The sequence below is a fragment of the Topomyia yanbarensis genome, chromosome 3 (assembly GCF_030247195.1).
Source record: "Topomyia yanbarensis strain Yona2022 chromosome 3, ASM3024719v1, whole genome shotgun sequence".
Taxonomy (NCBI): domain Eukaryota; kingdom Metazoa; phylum Arthropoda; class Insecta; order Diptera; family Culicidae; genus Topomyia; species Topomyia yanbarensis.
In genome coordinates this window covers 33,878,421-33,898,369 of record NC_080672.1, presented here as the reverse complement: position 1 = coordinate 33,898,369, position 19,949 = coordinate 33,878,421, and the positions used below count along the sequence as shown (strand labels likewise).

Below are 19,949 nucleotides of genomic sequence, written 5' to 3'. Positions count from 1 at the left end.
GCCTTTTCAACACATCTCGTGGCGGAGATAATTTTGAGAGCACTTTTCGTTGGCTACCACTAACAAGGATCATTCCTTTTAGGGACTAACGAGCAGATCACCAGCGGTAAAATGCTTGTGGCTTCTACGACGTTCAAACATAAACTGGAGAATCATGGTTATAGACAGTTGGTTTTACCTATCTCAAAGATGCTTTATGATCAAAAGAGAAGCGCTAACCGATTTCCAATATTAAATGGAATCCGGAAGATACCACGCTAGATTTGATAATGGCGTAATACATCAATTTCTATCATCCATTTATCACCCCCAGGGCCGCTGAGAGAAAATACGGGCCCGGGGAGTCCAACGTACGGGCCCCCACCACTATGTATTGCCTGAGTATAAAAAAGTTAATGTTTGAAATCCATTGGAGTTTACTGATATTATGTATATTACACTGAAATTTTATATTTATGTACCAGTTTGTAGCTCTAGTTGTTTGTAGTGCCAATGAAGAAAGAAAAACGTAGAGTTTTTTATACTTTGGGTGTATTTTAATACCTCTTCGACAGTTTTGATGACTTTGAAAAGCGCCATTTTTGTCAATAGTATTTACAAAAGTAAGGAAATGGAAAGATTAAAAATGTAGTAATTATAAAAATTCAAAATATCTAAACGGCGATCAACGGCAAAAAATAAAACAAAACGGTAGGAAAACTAAATATTAAAAGAATGTACAAAAGAGCTAAAAACAACAAAATCAGCCAAATAAACAAATTAAACAGGAAACTAGAAAAACATATTGCGAAGATTAAAGAAGTCGAACATCGATAGGAAAATAATGAAAAATCGATAGGAAAGTAGGAAAAATTTCAAAAATCAATGAAAATGAAAAAAAAACTACTAAAAAGAATACAAACATAAATATTAAAATTAAAATGCGTAAAACTGAAAAACTCGATAAATCAAGAATAATAAAATTTATTTAACATTATAAACAAGTAATATTTAAAGCAATAGAAAAAGTAAATAAAACGTTAAGAATGCATAAAATTAGAAGAGTATATCCAAAAAAAAGATTAAAACAACCATTGGAATGATGATAAGATAAAAAGTAAAGAAAATTGGAAGTATTGAACAAAAACGGAGCAAACAGACAAAATGAAAAAAATAGTAAAAAAGCCACCATGTTGGCTACAGAAACACAAAAAAATGGAGAAATTAACACGAAGAAAATGAATAAAATGGATTAAATTATTTAAAGAACAGAAAAAAACACTAGAAATGAAATTTGAAATGAATTCAAGCAACGAACTAAATGTAAAATGAAGAAAAAGTGCGCATCGTGTCAAAAAAGATAAATCAAATGTTTTTAGGAAACTACAAATAAAATTCAATGTAAACGTATAGGAAAATGGTCAACAGAAAAAGTACTTTCAAATAGGTTAAATGGAAACAAGAAGAAAGAAAAAGGTATAAAAAATAAATAAAATTATATTAAATGAACGATGGGAAAAAATAAAACTACGAAAAACTAAAAACTAGAAAATAAGGAAGAAAATAGGAGAAAGGCAAAAATTAAATAATAAGGCAAAGTGGAATTGATTTGAATAAGTGAAATTGCTTTTGAAAATGCAAAAAAAATAAAAAAAGGAAATAGAAAAGGGGCTTTGATATGAATAAATGTAGTAAATAGACAAATTCTAAAAACTAGATGGAATGATAAAAGAAACAAATATAAAAGCAGGGTATTAAAATATGAAGCAATAAGAAAACTAAAATAAAGAAAGCAGAATTTTCTCGAAAAATTGCGAACAAAATGAAATAACAGAGAAAAAAAACTATAAATTAAAGTAAGTGATAGCGATAGCAATGGAAAATAAAGCAAATGTAAGGAACGTAAAAAGATGGATAAAATAAAAGTACGGAAATAGATAAAAATGCAGAATCTGAAAATTGTAGAAATACAAGTACAATCCACAACTTTAAAAATAGATCAATGAAATTTTAACAAAATAAAAAAGGGGGGGAATAAACAATGGGAAAAAATGAGAAACACGAAACAAATTGCAAATAAGGATTGTGGTTGGATTTTACGGTATGCTGGTTTCGAAAACATTCATAATCCTATAAGAACATAAATGATTCTTTTGTTTGTGTTGTTGTGTTAGCACACCTTAAAATATTTTACAAGAAACTGATTTCTAGTAAATAGCTCAAAAATAAAAATAAAATCGTTACATTCAAGAAGCGACGTTCAAAATCTCATTCTCACTCCTCCAAAACGAAAAGATTTTGTATGCGGATTTAACTTGCTACATTAGTTATCTAATCTTGCTAACTAGTTGATTTGGTTTGGTAGCAGAGTTAAATTTTCTCTTCGAAATCAATCAAACACAATTTAGTAATTTAATGAACGTATGCTTTTTAGAATCATTGGCAGCTCCAGGATTGTGAATCTTCTCTTCATGCTCCATGACATATAAAATTCAAAACAAAACTATTACCACTATACTCATCATGAAAGAGGCTTATTGTGTATGCAATTTGCTGTTATAACGAAAATGTTGATAAAAGGCCGTATTTGAAAGAATTGTAAAACGTATTTATTTTTTTTACATCCCTGGCATCTTTGCAAGGGGGAATTGGTAGTCGAAAATCGCCGAAGAAAGCTACGTCATTTGAGTACGATCCCTTGATAAAAATGTTTCGGTATCATCTCGTATCTGAACATGATTTTGTAACAATGAACGGCAAACCAAATATTTATTAAATTTTAAATTTAAATTTTTGGATTGATTTCGAATTCTTTTGGTATATCAAGAGTTTTTGATGACTTATTTGACCAATTGAGCTCTCAAATAGAGGTAGGGTTACCGCCTCTAGTGGTACTTTGACCAGCATAGTTTTACTGAGCAAAAGACACATGGGTATGCATTGAAATCAATTAGAATTTCGAATTAAAGTGATCACAGAATTTTAGAGCACTTCCATTGCTTTTTATTGTATAAAACGCTTAAAAACAAATAAATATGCAATGTTTTCTTAAGTAGCTCGCAGCAACTAGGAGTAAAAATATCTTATTTTCTTCACATTCACCGTAGAGTGTAATGTTTTGGTAAAGCACTCCACCTTTCTGTGCCGTTCACATTTAGTTGCATGTTTTTGCATTTGTTAATAGTTTTGTTGATTTAGTTGGGTGAAGTACTTCGCTTCCTCGGATATTCATAAAGAATCTAATAGCACCAGCCATTCTCGCTGTGAAGGATAACCCGAGCGAGCTATGCTCTGCTCCACAGCAAACAAACATGGGGTGTGAAATCACACTTCAGTTTCTTTCAAGAATCTTTGTGAGGAACATTAATCCATTGAAGCGAAGGATGAAGTAAACCCAAATGGCACTTTAAAATAATATTTGACAACGACAAGAGGGGCCCTCCTTAACAATTAGGGCCTGCAACCCAAGGATGATGTTTATGAGGACTGGGTGCTGGACGATTTCTGGTAAAGAAAAGGGCAACGCAAAATTGAATTCAGTTTTACCTGAACGAAGACACGAAATTTGCCTCCAAAAACCGATGTAGCAACCCTAAGCAGGGTTTTTTCTTTCAATAATTCGCTTTCGAAGGTTGGAAATTCCATAGATCAAAAAAATCGATTTCATATTTGCGAAAGTTGAAGACAACCTCATGACTTCTAATCAAACCATTTAATTATTTAACCCTTACAAGTCTCATCATATTTTTGTTTCGATTTAGATTTTAACCTTAAGGTCATTCGCTTCTTCATTCAGGTTAGGAATTTTCCTATAAAAAATCTCTATTCCTGTGTGCGGTTGGTTAGGTTGGTATAAACATAGTTGATAAGAAATATGCAGTAGTTTAGAATTTTCGCTATTCTTGTTACCTCATACACAAGACATTGAATTTTTAATTGCATTCTCAAATAAATTTTTGTCGAAAAAGTATGTATCAAAATTTTAGTTTTTGGTAAAAATCTGGGCCCACTCCAGAACTCCGGGCCCGGGGGGAAACACCCCGCCCCCCCCCCTCTCGGCGGCCCTGATCACCCCTTTTCAAATGACACCCATATTGATGATGGTTTTCAATGTTGTGGTAACTGCATGTTACCATCTTGTAGTTGAAAATGCCGTCAAACATCAATTTCCATTAACCTGGGACGGGAGGTGCAAAGTGAAAAAAATAACTGTCACCGCGCACCGGCAATGGCCTGTCTTTGCGAACCGGGCCTTTCTTGAAGATTTTCTTGTGATGGACAGTGTCCGGGTAGTATCGTAACAGTTTTGGTTAATGTGGTTTTACATAGCACAGACGAACGATAACATAATTCATGCCATGTTTAAGCTCTATTATTTTCGGCACAAATCTGTACCACATCGGCACAGCATTATCATCGAAGCTTGCTTGAAATTATTTTACAAGCGCATTTTTCCCTGCAAAATAATATCCATATCAGGAGCGAAAAGAAGACCTTCTTCGCATGTCCCGTCCCAGCCATTAACTATCTCTCCTTCTCTTCAAACAACACCCACATTGATTTTGTGGTAACTGGGAGCCATCATGTTGCATTTCAAAACGGCGTCAATCATCCGATTTCGTTATCCGCCATTTTTAAATACGAAATCACTTTATCTCTTGTACTAGTTTACGTCTGCTTGTATACAATATGATGCACTTTAGGAATATCCGGGTGAATGGCAGATGATTCTAGCCGTCGATTCGCACTTTCTGTGACGTGACTGAAAAATTGTAAAAAATGTAATCTTAAGAATAATATCTCCCATTCAATTGGACTGAATTTTGCTTAAAAATTGTAAAAAATGCTATTCAAGGAGTCACCCGGATAACGATTATCATCCAATAGTCACCTCCTCCAAAGTAGCTCTCGGAATATCTCTTCGTTAGTGAGCTGAGAATTGGAAACCAAAGCTGGGTCGACAAAGTTCCTCTTTTTAGTTATGTTTATGTTAGGTTGATTTACTCGGAATAAATAAGATACCGGGAATAAGTTCTGAGTCTCTGAGATCACCAAGAGCGTGGCGAAAGGACTTGAGCTAGGCGATGATGACTGAAAAGTCTCTAAGCGCTCTCGCGCCTTGATATTTGGGAATGTTGATTGTCTTATCTTTCGTATTCGGTTCATGTTTTTCCCGTTTCAAAAATTTATTAATCGTCCAGGGAGGTCACAACGCATGCTCTAGCCTGCACATCCCATTACATGGTGCTAACCTTCATCCAGGGGCGGATCCAGAACAAAAATTCGGTATTGGTATTGGTGATGAAATTGGTGATCCAGAGTGATGGTCTGAAATTCCGACTTGGAAAATATAATTGTGTAATTCGCAATACGTACGTAACAGGGTAGTTTTGGTAGGCAACTCCCAAGACACCCTGGATATGCCTTTGCCGACATCCAATTAGGCAATGCACGAAGACATTTGTTTGGCAATTCAGCAGCGGGTTTTGTCAACAAGTTTGTTTTTCTCTGCTCCTGTGAACAGAAAAACCCGTCAGACGGAAGTTTTCTTGACTATGAACTGGATTAGGCGAATGTCAATCGTTCAATGTACTCTCTTCTTCTCTTTTTCTTCGTTTGATAGCAAACCGTAGTAAAAAGTACTGTACTGTTTACTACGGAGTGACTTCCGTGTACTGGAACAAACCTATTATTTACTACCTTCAATTGCAGTAGATGCAATTTCCTGAGCAACTTTCGCTCAGGGGTTCGACCTATGAGAAATGCAAGATCGTGTAGTCGTACCGCGATTATGTCGTCTTCCAAAAACACAGATTCTTGATTCTAGTACTGTTCTGGGTTGATTTGTAAAATAAAACTTCCAGCATGGGCTCATATGTGGAACGATACCAGTACTGTTATAGCAAAGCTTGATTAAGGCCATAGTTCGATTTTCATCTTCAGTAAATTTTCCGAAATCTATGCGTTTTGGAAAAAAATGGTTCCACTAAGTCGAACGACGGTTAGTTTTTGTTTACTTTGCTCGTTTGTACCTTTGGTTCGGGCAGAAGTAGAAAGCAGACTGAATCGGCTGGTAGTCAAATTACTAAAATCCATCGATTAATTGCAGAACTGTGCCCGTGCCGATCTTCCATAGTATCGTTACATTAGAAAAATGTCATGTTAAAAAACTTGATAGTTATCAACGTTCTGGCAAACAAGCTTAAAAACTAATAACTTATGAGTATATTATAATTATCACACATCCCAAATAACAGATAGTTACGTGCGAAAAATTAAGTCATATTTTGATGAACAAACAAACAGAACTACCATTCATAAAAAAGCATTTTAACGCAGTTTCAGATATTGTTAGTTTTGGAAAGAATCTACTCTACAATAAGTTGAAAATCGGTCTAATTCTGAGCTGTCATTGAGTTTCCAAAGGCAAAGCTACTGTAAATTTAGTGTAAAGACGCCGTCTGAAACAAAACTCTTCCGTCCTATTAGTTTTGCGTAAACGACCTTGCATTTTTTGTTGAAACAAACCATGTTTTGTTATTCGTTTTTTTGTTTTGTTAAGCAGAAACTGAATGTTATGAGGCTAAACTTGCACTGAATGACATGTTTTTGAGAAATAAACCACAGCAAGAAAAGTGAACTTCCCAGTCAAACCATCTCCGACTAGCATCTTCTCTTTCCGGTCTATTTAAAAATCCAAGCACTAGGTCTACGCCCTTGAACAATAAACCGCTCAAACAATCGCACACACACTTGCACGCGTTGCTCATTGCCAAAACGAATACAGCAGGAACACGCACACAACGGTACTAACCCTTCGGCGCACCGCTCATTGACTACTAAACCTCCTTTATCGTAGACCCCGCCCACGACTCTTTCCTCACTTACGCTCTCACTCTCTCTCTCTATGTCTCTCTGATTTACTACCAATTGGCTAAAAATGAACTAACCGCATTACAATGAACTAACTTGGATACCACCAACTATATATAGGCATGCCGACCAAAATCCCGTGGTCCTAAATGGGTTCACAGTTTGTCACAAGCACGACGTAAAATGGCTGTTGCATGTATAAGAGCAAAACCAATGTATAGAATGAGCAGGTGACTTGTCCACTATATTTATCTCTTGTTCTAGCGACCACATGTGCCACTGTGTTTTACCGTTTTTCGTTTCCTGTTAGTTTGTCTTTCGGCTTGATTTCGTTTCTTTCGGAACTTACAGCTAACTTCTTATGCGGAAGAGTTTGCGACTTACCGATACTATTTTTCGTGATCGTATCTTTATTTGCTTTGGTTTCAAATTTGTGGCTTGTTTAACTTTAATTTGGACTGAAGCTACCAAATGCTAATGGATGTCTTTTTGGGGGGTTTCAGACATAGGGCATGTAATATTTTTGGTAGAACCTATTCGGAACTGTGGCTTGAAGATGAAAATGTTGGCCAAGAAGTTATGATTGAGGATCTCACTGTGAGTATTCGTGTTGGCGAGAAACCGCCCAAATAATCAAGACTCCTATTGTAGCAAACGTTCGAGGATGCCGAGAAAAAGAAGGAGGAAGAAGAGGAAGAGGGCAAACCTGATCCACTAACTCAGCTGGTGACAACCTTCTGTCGTGGTGCGATGACCGAACGAAGTGGTGCCCTTCAGGAGGATCTACTGTACATGTCCTATGCTAGTATCATCGCTCGTTCTTGTGGCGAGGAAGAAGAGGAAGGCGGTGAAGAAGAGGAAGGTGATGGTGGTGGTGGAGGAGGCGGCGAAGAGGAAGGTGGAGCTAGCATACACGTGAGTACTGTTTTACATACCAAAACTTAGTTCATTTAACAAAGCCCCTTCCATAACATTACATGCCATTCCTCTGGTTAGAAAATGGAGAGGCTCATGGTAAGACTACTAACCAAGTTATATCTAGTTGGTGTAATGAATCTTCCATAAAACAACTACATCTCGCTTCTTTTAACATCTTCCAGGAGCAAGAAATGGAGAAGCAGAAGCTACTCTTCCACCAAGCACGTCTGGCGAATCGTGGCGTTGCGGAAATGGTCCTGCTACACATCTCCGCGGCCAAGGGTATCCCCTCGGACATGGTAATGGGAACGCTACAGCTTGGAATAGCCATTCTACGCGGCGGTAACATCGACATCCAGTTGGGTATGCTTAACCACCTTAAAGAGAAGAAAGACGTAGGTTTCTTTGCCTCAATCGCCGGTCTGATGAACTCCTGCAGTGTGCTAGATCTGGATGCCTTCGAGCGAAACACCAAAGCCGAAGGTTTGGGCGTTGGTGCCGAGGGAGCAGCCGGTGAGAAGAACATGCATGACGCTGAGTTCACTTGTGCGCTGTTCCGATTCATCCAACTGACCTGCGAGGGTCACAACTTGGAGTGGCAGAACTATTTGCGAACGCAGGCCGGTAACACAACTACTGTGAACGTTGTCATCTGTACGGTCGATTACCTGCTTCGTCTACAGGAATCCATCATGGATTTCTACTGGCACTACTCGAGCAAAGAATTGATCGACCTGGCCGGTAAGGCGAATTTCTTCAAAGCCATCGGTGTCGCCAGCCAAGTTTTCAATACCCTAACTGAAGTGATCCAAGGTCCGTGTACGCAGAATCAACAGGCGTTGGCTCATTCCCGTCTGTGGGATGCCGTCGGAGGTTTCCTATTCCTGTTCTCCCATATGCAGGACAAGCTTTCCAAGCACTCGAGTCAAGTCGATCTTCTGAAGGAACTGCTCAATCTACAAAAGGACATGATCACCATGATGCTCTCCATGCTTGAAGGTAACGTGGTCAACGGCACAATCGGTAAACAGATGGTGGATACATTGGTAGAATCTGCATCAAACGTGGAACTTATTCTGAAATATTTCGACATGTTTTTGAAACTGAAAGATCTTACCTCGTCGGCGAGCTTCATGGAGATCGATGGCAATGGGGACGGTTGGATTCTGCCCAAGGACTTCCGCGAAAAGATGGAACAGCAGAAAAGCTACACTCCGGAGGAAATTGATTTTCTGCTAGCTTGCTGCGAAACAAACCACGACGGCAAAATTGACTACATCGGCTTCGTTGATCGTTTCCATGAACCGGCGAAAGAAATTGGTTTCAATCTGGCTGTACTGTTGACCAACCTTTCCGAGCACATGCCCAATGAACCTCGTTTGGCACGCTTCCTGGAGACCGCTGGTTCCGTACTCAATTACTTCGAGTCGTTCCTCGGCCGTATCGAAATCATGGGCTCATCCAAACGTATCGAGCGTGTGTACTTCGAGATCAAGGAAGCGAATATTGAACAGTGGGAAAAACCGCAGATCAAGGAATCTAAACGCGCCTTCTTCTACTCGATCGTCACAGAAGGCGGCGATAAGGAGAAGCTGGAAGCATTCGTCAACTTCTGCGAGGATGCCATCTTTGAAATGACTCACGCTTCAGGGCTGATGGCCAGTGACGACGATTCTGGTAACGTGCGCCGTGAAGCTGCTTTCACGTACATTAGCGAAGAGGAGGAAGAACGAGCGGCCAAAGATCCGATCAAACGAACAATTCAAGCCGTCAAGGATGGTCTGTCCTACTCGATGTTTATGATCTCACCGTCGAATCTCAAACACCAGGTCACCGTACTGCAGTCGAAATCATTCCCAGAAATCATCATCGGCTTTTTCAAGATGATATTCTACGCATTCTACTACTCGGGTTACGGAGTATCGATCGTGATCAAGTATTTGGTAAATATTCTTATGTCACTAATGCGTGGATCGGCGCAGGAAGAAGAAGAGGTGATTCCGGAGGCAGAACCCCCGTTAGCGTTACCACCGCTGCCAATGGAGGAACCACCAGGTACAGTGCAGGCATTCGGATTGGATATAAGCAAGGAAGAAAATGGACAGTACCGTGTACAGCCGCACGAATCACCTGCCTTAAGTCCATCGTCATCGGTGGAAGAGACGGGCGAGAGCAGCCCCGAGGAAGGTGGTGGTGAACCATCAACCGAACTGGCCAGCACCGAATCTCCTATGACTCTGGTCGATCTGCTCGGTGGCGAGGCTGCAAAACGAGCTGCTCAGGAACGATCGGAGGCTCAGAAAGCCCAGGAAGCTACACTGGCTAGCATAGATGCTGAATCGAAGAAAGCTTCCGAGGAAACCAAGGAACCGGCTGCCGTGAATCAGATCGATTTCTCCAAATACACGAAGAAGGCTGTCAGCTATTTGGCCAGAAACTTTTACAATTTGAAGTATGTGGCTTTGGTGCTGGCTTTCTGCATCAACTTCATGCTGCTGTTCTATAAGGTGACGACATTCGGGGACGAGGAAGCTGCGGAAGGATCCGGAGAAGACTTAATGGGATTGGCATCGGGACTTGGCTCGGGACTAGTGGATGCTGCTCTAGAAGCAGGAAGTGGTGAAGGTGGCAGTGGAGAAGGTGGCGAAGATGCTGAAGATCCCCTGGAGAAGGTTGAAGTAGATGAAGACTACTTCTACATGGAGCACGTGATGCGGGTTGCTGCTATATTGCACAGTTTAGTATCACTCTGTATGTTGATTGCCTACTACCATTTGAAAGTGCCGTTGGCTATATTCAAGCGTGAAAAGGAAATTGCACGGCGACTGGAATTCGATGGTCTATTTATTGCCGAGCAGCCCGAAGACGACGACTTTAAGTCGCATTGGGATAAATTGGTTATATCCGCCAAGACATTCCCCGTTAACTACTGGGATAAATTCGTAAAGAAGAAGGTCCGACAGAAGTACAGTGAAACTTATGATTTCGATTCGATCTCGAACCTGCTAGGAATGGAGAAGAATGCTTTTGCTGCCCAGGAAGAAAAGGAAGGTGGAGGCTTTTTCCACTTCATTACTAATATCGACTGGAGATATCAAATTTGGAAGGCCGGGGTGACCTTCACCGATAATGCTTTCTTGTATTCGTTGTGGTATTTCTCCTTCTCGGTTATGGGCAATTTCAACAACTTCTTCTTCGCAGCTCACTTACTCGATGTCGCAGTTGGTTTCAAGACGCTTCGTACGATCTTGCAATCTGTAACGCACAACGGAAAACAGCTCGTCTTGACAGTGATGTTGCTGACGATCATCGTATACATTTATACGGTTATCGCGTTCAACTTCTTCCGCAAGTTTTACATTCAGGAGGATGATGACGGTGAAGAGGGTGATCGCAAGTGTCACGACATGGGTACCTGCTTTGTCTTCCATCTGTACAAGGGTGTCCGAGCTGGTGGTGGTATTGGTGATGAAATTGGTGATCCAGACGGCGATGACTACGAAGTGTATCGTATTCTCTTCGATATCTCGTTCTTCTTCTTCATCATCGTTATCCTGCTTGCCATCATCCAAGGTTTGATCATTGACGCTTTCGGTGAGCTTCGTGATCAATTGGAGTCGGTCAAGGAGGACATGGAGTCTAACTGCTTCATATGCGGTATAGGCAAAGACTACTTTGATAAGGTGAGTGATGCGGGAGCGCTAGAAGAGTGATTTTCTGTTAACGACAAACTTATATTTTCAGGTACCCCACGGGTTCGATACGCACGTTGCTCAAGAGCACAATCTGGCGAACTACATGTTCTTCCTTATGCATTTAATCAACAAACCGGATACTGAATACACCGGTCAGGAAACGTACGTGTGGAACATGTACCAGCAAAGGTGCTGGGACTTCTTCCCGGTTGGTGATTGCTTCAGGAAACAGTACGAGGACGAACTGAGTGGTGGGGGCAGTTAATTGTTGTAGAAACAATACTCAAACCAAGGACAGTGAACAAACGAACAAGAAAACAAACCAAACAATCATCAAATGTAGGACATACTTTTAAAGACATTTTTTTCTGAATCCGTTTTAAAAATTGCAAAACATATTCCAAAAATCTTATTCTTCGAAACTACTACCAGTTTTTGATCACCCATTTGAAATTTTTTTGCGAAGATCAACCAGCAAAATATAGACACAAACTTAAATGTAGTAGGGATAGTTGTAATTGTGGAAATATTCATTTTCGACACTCAAAACTTGGCAGTACGTGATTAAATAAGATGCACGAATCGACCAACTCAGCACTACGTGTAAATGTACTTTGAACGAAGACGATCTTTTATTTCGAGAAATTCAACTGACGATTTTTATTATTCAATGATGAAAATCGTTGATAATTTTTTGTTATTTAGACTTTTCATATTTTACGCTGCCATCGATTGGAAGAGGAGCATAATTTAGGTCAAAGATGGAGAAAACAGTTATTAGTTATTCATACAATTTTTATCTAGTTAAAGAGATTTTAAATAGCCTAATAAAACAGATCGATTACTTACGAGTATAATATAACCACCTATCTTTGAACTGTATCTTCGAATATCCATCTATTAACGCTAAACTAGTCTGCCGGAGTCGTATGGTAACCTGGAAACATCATGGGAGAGTCGGCCGGACACGGAACAAACTACAAACCATAGATAACAGACATTAAGGCTAGAACCAAATTTACCTGTGTAAACTTTCAAAGTGATTAACGTTGGAAATCACTGTTTCACTATTGCCATCTACGCAAATGTTTGCTACACGTGTTTGACAGTTGCATTCCCACTGCATAGCATCAATCACTCTGCCACTTACAAACGTTTGCCAAGCGTGTTTCAGTGTTTTATCTGTGTACAGACTCTTTACACATAGACTAGTCAAAGATTGTCCTCATGCACTAATTAGTATTTGGTAATCATCAGCAAAACCGTAGGTTGGAAATCCAAGCTCATTGAGCTTCTTCAACAAGTCATCGACAACCAGGGTCTTCAACAAAGGTTTTTTGGTTCAGTGTATTCCTACCGACTAGTTGTTTACATAAATCGCTGCAACTATTTTTGCTTTTTGACGAGATTTGTGAAGTTTTTATCGTTATTTATCGTGTTAATCGACTGAGAATTTTGTTTTTACCATTGTTATTGTGCAGTGTGAAAGTGTCTTCTGCTTGCTTTTGTGTTGAGAAAAAACCAGCGAAGAACGCAATTGAGTGAACTGTGACTTAACCACCATAAATATCTACAGAACGCAGCGCCATCTATATTTCATTGTTCACATTCGGCACGCATTATGGCAAGGGCATGCGATCACTGCGCGAAAACCGTCAAATCGGATACCGACTTTATCGAATGCATGTTTTTTTGTAAAAATGTGGTACCGGTGCCGTTTTTGAAAAAAAAACTTGCGGAAAACTCAAATTTAGTTTGGATGTGCAATGAATGTGTCAAGCTGATTAAGTTTACTCGCCTTCGCGGCACCGTTTCTTTGCTTGGATGTGTTATCGCTGCTATCGCTGGGAAAACGGATGACATCTGTGCTGAACTAAAGGCCAAGTTGTCCAAAAATAACCAGCAAATTTCACGCCTCGCTAGAAAGGTTTCAACAGCTACTCCAGTCCGGCCAAACTCCGGGACCTCTCGACCACCTCAGAAACGGCGTCGCGAGGATGGCCCTGATCCGAGCAATATTCTAGTTGGTGGTCGAAAGCTAGTCGATAATAGCAACATTGTTACAGTTGCACCTCCCGCGCCGTTGCTCTGGATGTACCTTTCCCGCTTTCATCCTAGCGTTAGCAAAATATCTAAAGAAGGACTAAATTGTAACGAGGAGATAAAGGTTATTCCGCTTGTTAAAAAAAGGCATTGACGTCAGTACTTTGAACTTCATATCTTTCAAAGTTGGAGTTCACCCAAGGTACCGTGATGCAGCTCTTAGCCCTGACACATGGTCGCAAGGCATACTGTTCAGGGAATTTGAGGACAGCCGTACCCAGAACATTTGGAGCCCGCCGACTGATTTCCCACCGCCTTCAGAAGAAGCACGTACTTCTCTATTGCAAACCAGCCCATCAATGGTCCTGCAGAGGACTCCGCAACGATTGGCCATGGCACTACACCGCCCTTGTGAAGGAGTATCGATGCCGATCGCAAACTGGGATGCAACGCATCCCAGTTTTGGAAGCAAAACGAACATTGACAATTATCGGGGAATCTCGTGATTGAGTGCCGTATCAAAACTATTCGAGCTGGTTGTTTTACATTCACTTTTCTTTCACTGCAAACACTACATCACAGACGACCAACACGGTTTTATGGCTAAACGATCGACAATGACCAACATGATCTCGCTCACAACATATGTAATGGATGGATTCGCTGACGGATTGCAAACCGATGCTATTTACATGGATCTATCTCCGGCCTTCGACAAAATCAACCATGATATCGCAATAGCGAAGCTGGACAAACTCGGCATTCATGGACAACTTTTGCGCTGGTTTCGTTCCTACCTCGATGGAAGGCAACTGCAAATTAGCATGAAGGACTGTCTATCTGCACCATTCTTCGCTACATCCGGCATACCACAAGGAAGTCATCTCGGTCCAGCAATATTCCTCGTTTATTTTAATGGCGTTAATATCACATTACAAGGACCCCGCCTTTCTTTCGCCATCGACATAAAAAAATTTCGACAAAGACGGGAAAAAAATCGATGCCGAGCTTCTTTAGAGGGAACTGGACAGCTTTAGTACGTGGTGTGATCTAAACAGAATGGTTTTAAACCCGAGCAAATGCTCAATCGTTACGTTCACACAGAAACGCCATCCAACTCAGTTTAACTACGATTTCTTCGGCTCGAGCATTCCAAGACACTCTCACATCAAGGATCACGGAGTCATCATGGATTCGGCACTAACGTTCAAACCACATCCTGCATACATCGTGGATAAGGCATCAAGACAGCTTGGGTTCATCTTCCGAATAGCGAAAAACTTCAGGGACATATACTGTCTTAAATCACTTTATTGCGCGTTGGTCCACTCAACGTTAGAATATTGTTCTGCTGTTTGGAATCCGTACTACCAGAACGGGATTGCCAGAATCGAGGCTGTCCAACGGTTCATACGCTTCGCCCTTCGGCATCTCTCAGCGAAACAAATTTCAACTGCCGAGCTATGAAAACCGTTGCCAGCTAATGCACCTCGATACACTCAGCATTCGGAGGGACTACTCTCGAGCCCTGTTCGTCTTGAACTGACTCTCTGCTAGAGTGGATTGTAATACAATTCTAGAACGTCTGAATCTTCAAACCCGCATTTGAACACTGCGTGCTAACTGTCCTCCGCGACAACCTTTTAGGAGAACAAACTACGGTCGTCACAGTGCTGTGACCATCCGGTCACAGTCTTCAATAGAGTTGCCAAAAGTTTCGACTTTCATGGGACTAGAAATGATTAAAACTAATTTTTTGTCTATCCTTAAGTGTAACTAGGCTAAGAACTCACGATTGGGGCCAAGCGGCCTGTTGGTGTTTATACAACAAATAAACAAATAAACATTTCCAGAACGCCAGGACAACCGCGAATACTCAACTTCCGTATCTCAGCCTGTCGCAGTGACGAGTAAAGAATGCGGTTACTAAGCATTGCGTTTATCCAACCTAAGAGACGTGTAGATATCCCATAGCCGCGCGTCGCTTCAGGAATAGACTGGAAGGAAACTAAGTCAAAAGCTCCTCCAATAGATATAGGAATACACCCAAGCTAGATTGCTTCAGAGAGAAGGCTTTCTCAATGTTGTAAACAACATCGTGAAGCAAAGTGATCGTGGATTTGTTATGCTTCTTGCATTTTGTGCAGTGGATATTCAACTAAGCTAACGCTCCTGATGTAATAATTCATTTCACCGTTCCAAAGCTTTTAGAAGAAAAGAACTTAAGCTGGTAGGCCTAAAACTCTTGGCTTCCAAATGATGTCAAATGATATTATTTTGTTTGTTCATAGAAAATGTCAATAACATTCACGCTTTTGTAGCAAACGGTTTCAACACATGTTTTTGCTAAATTATTGAAGTACTTTTTCTGTCACAAATCTTTCCCGAATTAGCCCGTTTTTGAGTAGGGGAGACCTGGGCTAGTTGACGGTATTTTCAGTTTTCATTTTTTACCGCTTTGATTTATGTAGATTGTGTAAAATAAAACACGTTACGTAAAAGGGTAGACTGCTGTCAACATCTTTGAACTTTATTAAAATGTTGTATGCTTTGTACCCATTTTTATAAACATAAATATGTGACACGGAAAAACTACCAACTTACCCCAGTCCCAGCCGCAAATTTTGAACAGAAAAAATTGTGATTTTGGTCGGATTCTACTAGTCAACTGTGTCAGACTCGTAATCAGCGTACTCCGTTTACTGCTACCATCAACTTCAACCGTGGGATGGAGTGTACCTTCAGTGGAGCCACCTTGGATTTCCCACCGACTAACGCCGCAGAAATCCCATCCGAAAATACCGCCCGAAAGTAAGCTTCTTCACTAGCGTCCACGTAGATGTGCAGTTGCAGCGACGTGATATATTTCACCGTCATTCACGTAATGCTTCCATATAATTACGTCGGCTACTGGATGCTGTCTTGAATGCTTCTACACCTCGGGGGTTGTGTCGGATCGTCACGCCAAAGCAGTCGTTGCGTATATCGATCTTCTCGCCGAATCTGGATCTGGTGAAACATCTTCTTCAGATCCGCGCACAGAGCGAACCGTTTCTCCCGGAATCCATATAGAACATGGAGCAACGTATTTAACAGATCCGGCCCTTTCAACAGCATCGTGTTGAGTGCGACTCTGTCCACTTAGACCGCAACATCGCAGATCTTTGGACGGCTTCTTGGGATTGATGAACACTCCTAAAGGCAAGTACCATGTACGCCGTGGATCTGAATCGTCGAGCTCCTTCCGGGTCGCTTTGATAATGTACCCTTTCGCTTGATACTCAGAAAGCTGTCTTCTCAAACTTTCGCCGATGAGCTAATCCTTCTGCATACGCCTTTCCAAACACTTCAGTCGCCGAACCGCCATCTGGTAGCTGTCCGGGAACTCGAAGCAATCGTACTTCCAGAGAAGCCCAGTCTCGAATCGCTGTCCGATCCGCTTAGTAGTTTCCATCAGGATCCGATTTGCTCGTTGAACTTCCGCAGACTCAGGATGGACGACTTCTATTATAGCCAGACTCTCGAGTCGAGAAAAGCTTCTCTACGAGCTAATGTAGGGTTTGCTCGGCCTGCTGGAATTCGCATATGCAGAAACTATGAAGTATATCGCCTGACTTGTCCTGGCTGGATCCGTAAACCGTCCATCCCAAACGTGATTATGCTGGTATCAACTCTCCCGGTCGGCCGTCCCGTAGCTTGAGTGTCGACGTAACGTGAGCATTGTCGTTTCCGATGAGGATACGAGGTACCGCTGTATCGTAATCATCGACCGGCAGGCCCTTCAGGTACGGAAAGGCTTCTGCGAGTTTCGCGGACCTCAAGAATTGTCGTGGTAAGTCCAGCTTGCTTACGGTGGGTGCGCACGTCCGACAAAGTATGTCTGGATACCCCAGACCGTTCTGCTATTTCCAATGCGACTCGTCGAGAATTAGCTTCTGACCTCTTCACGTTCGCCGTCCACTGCAGGCACAATGGTTGCGGATCTCCTACAACCCCAAGCTCCTTTACCAACTCTTCATCAATCAGTGTTCTCTCCGAGCCGTTGTCCAAGAAAGTGTACACGGATACAGATCGATTGTTCCCATGCAACGTCACTGGAATAATACGAACAAGCGTAGTCTTCCCAGCGGAATGATGGTTGGTGACAACTTTGGAACTACTTGGCATAGCTTCACTCAATTCTTACTTGGATCCGTTCTTCGCCGGATTGACATCGTTCCTAAACTTCATACAGTCATTTTCTGGCGGCTTTCCGTTTTCCCTGGCCCGCTGGACTTCATTTGTGTCCCTTTTGGAGTGCGCCTCCTGTGTGGTCCAAGACGAAGCCGACACAAGCGTTCATCGAGCGTTTCCTTGTCGAACTATGAGATCTTTCACCCGTTGCCGCGGGTTTCTGCAAATGAAACACGCTGGGCTTGATGGGCGCGTCGTAGCGTCAGTTGCTTCTTTCTTCGTCACCATCGGAGAAGATTCCTCCATATAGTGAGTTCCGTAGAAGTTTTTGTCCTTTCCGTTCTTTCCTTCATTATTCGCTTCTGCTGTTCAGGTTGCGGCCTGGGACCGTAGTTCATGCCCCTTCAAACACCGTTGCAACCTCGCCAAATTTTCCTCGTTCGACTAGAATTAACGTGCGAGCTAATGCATAGCGACCAGTCTTCTGGATTACCAGAAAAGATTGGTAACTCCTTCTTCATAACGTGTCTTGCTGCCAATTGTCGCGGTTACAGTTCCCAATACGCCTGCTCGTCATGCAACGGAGGTTGCTCCGAACTAGCCTGGAACTCTGCAAACTGTGGTTGTTACTGCGGTCCCAATTGGGTCGTCAAATGAGAAAAAAAAATCTTTTTTTATTACATACATCGATAAAGCTGATTTTCGGGACTGCAAAAATGTTTTTTTTTTCAACTCAGGAAACGTGAAAATAATACTAAAATTTTGAAATAAAGAAATATGTTGACAGTTTGGATTTGACACTATCAGAAGCATTTGACATATCGAATTTCACGACAAATGATGCCCTGTCAGAAAGAATTAATACATGTTTTCCCGGTTTTCCCGCAGGGTTATTTTTATTTGACATAAACACCATCCAATGCATATAGTTTTTTTGCATTTTGGTTGTTGTCTTGATAGGCTAGATGTAAACAACCGCAGTTTTCCTATGTATGGTTGCCAAGTTTACATAAGATTTATTTTAGAAAACAAAAAATCGTTTTTGCGTATTACAACAATTTTTTTTTTTGAAGTTATGTTATATTATGTATATTGGACCTAAAATTTATCGAATGGAACGGAAAACTATATATAGCTTAATGACCCAATTGGATCCCTGGTGGTACCGTCTGCCTTCTCGAAAACCTTTGCACAGTGAGGATCACAGACGGTAACGGTTGGCCGACGTACGACTGGGAGTACTCTTCTCCCAGTAATTCTTCCACTGTCACTGGACCTCTTCTCGGGCCTGCACTGTCTTGATTCACTGCGGTCGCTTGCGCGGCGATTGTAAATTTCGGATTACCGACTCGCGGAACGACAAACGAATTGCTTGCTGGAGGCTGGGTGAGAGGAAAGGGATAGTTTTGGAAATCATACTGCTTGTGGATTACATTTGAGATGCTTTTGCTAGGCCCGACGAGCGCGGAAGTAATCGAAGAAATGTTAGCCTGACCTCTACCAACTATTAGTGCTCTGTGCTTTCGGTTCGATCCATAAATCCCCCTAACGTTGGCTCGAAACCAGACTGCCCTAACGGAATACCTGCCAACGCCGCTTCTAGAATACCCTGGTTAATGCTAGTTGGTTGCTGCATGCCGTCCTGCCTAGCTTGTATTCAAGTGGCTGTCGTCGCGTTACTCGTATCAACAGCCTTCTTCGTCGGGGCAACCAACGTCGATTGGGCGGTCTTCCACTGCTGTACCTTGCTGAAAGAACTGCACTGCACTGAGGCGACACTCCGGTCATCTTCATCGCCTTCCCCACCTAGGTCGATCACCTGTCTCAAACGGAATGACTCGTTCATTACCGCATGCTATAATTGGGATTGCCTCCGCTCAAACTCAGCTTCCTTTTTCTGCTTCTCTTGCTCGAACTTTCGCACGTGCTCCCGACGCTCAAATTCTACACGCTTCATCGCCAAAGCCTTCTGAGCCTCAAGTCTCTCGAGCTGTAGGCGAGCCCGTTTCGCTCCAGCACTATAAGTTGAAGAGCTTGTTCCTGCTTTGCTGTTAGCCTTGCTTCCGGGTGAATCAATCACCGGAATCTGATCCACACATGTAAAATGCCACCACGAATCGCAATGACAACAGCTTACCATCTGATCCGTGTCAGGTTCGTTGCACAGGTTACAGTGTGTTCCCACGATGTGAGTACTTCTTGTATTCCAAACGGTATCAGCTAAAAGCTGATGAAATTTATTAATATTATGATTCATGAAGTATTTCC

General features: G+C 41.6%; 1 protein-coding gene across 30 annotated transcripts in view; it reads left to right on the top strand.

Annotated features, from left to right (window-relative positions):
• LOC131691502 (ryanodine receptor) overlaps positions 1–12,327 on the top strand; it is a 120,067-nt gene extending 107,740 nt beyond the window's left edge. For 16 of the 30 annotated variants that reach the window (XM_058977954.1, XM_058977952.1, XM_058977956.1 and 13 more), the window contains 5 exons: positions 7,356–7,449; positions 7,504–7,767; positions 7,849–7,866; positions 7,953–11,453; positions 11,515–12,327. In XM_058977954.1, coding sequence (XP_058833937.1) covers positions 7,356–7,449; positions 7,504–7,767; positions 7,849–7,866; positions 7,953–11,453; positions 11,515–11,730 — 4,093 coding nt within the window. In that variant the 3' untranslated portion in view covers positions 11,731–12,327. Of the gene's footprint in view, positions 1–6,972; positions 7,083–7,355; positions 7,450–7,503; positions 7,768–7,848; positions 7,867–7,952; positions 11,454–11,514 lie in introns of all 30 variants that reach the window. The other 14 variants (XM_058977975.1, XM_058977966.1, XM_058977977.1 and 11 more) reach the window with 3 other exon arrangements.
• Positions 12,328–19,949: the final 7,622 nt, after the last annotated feature.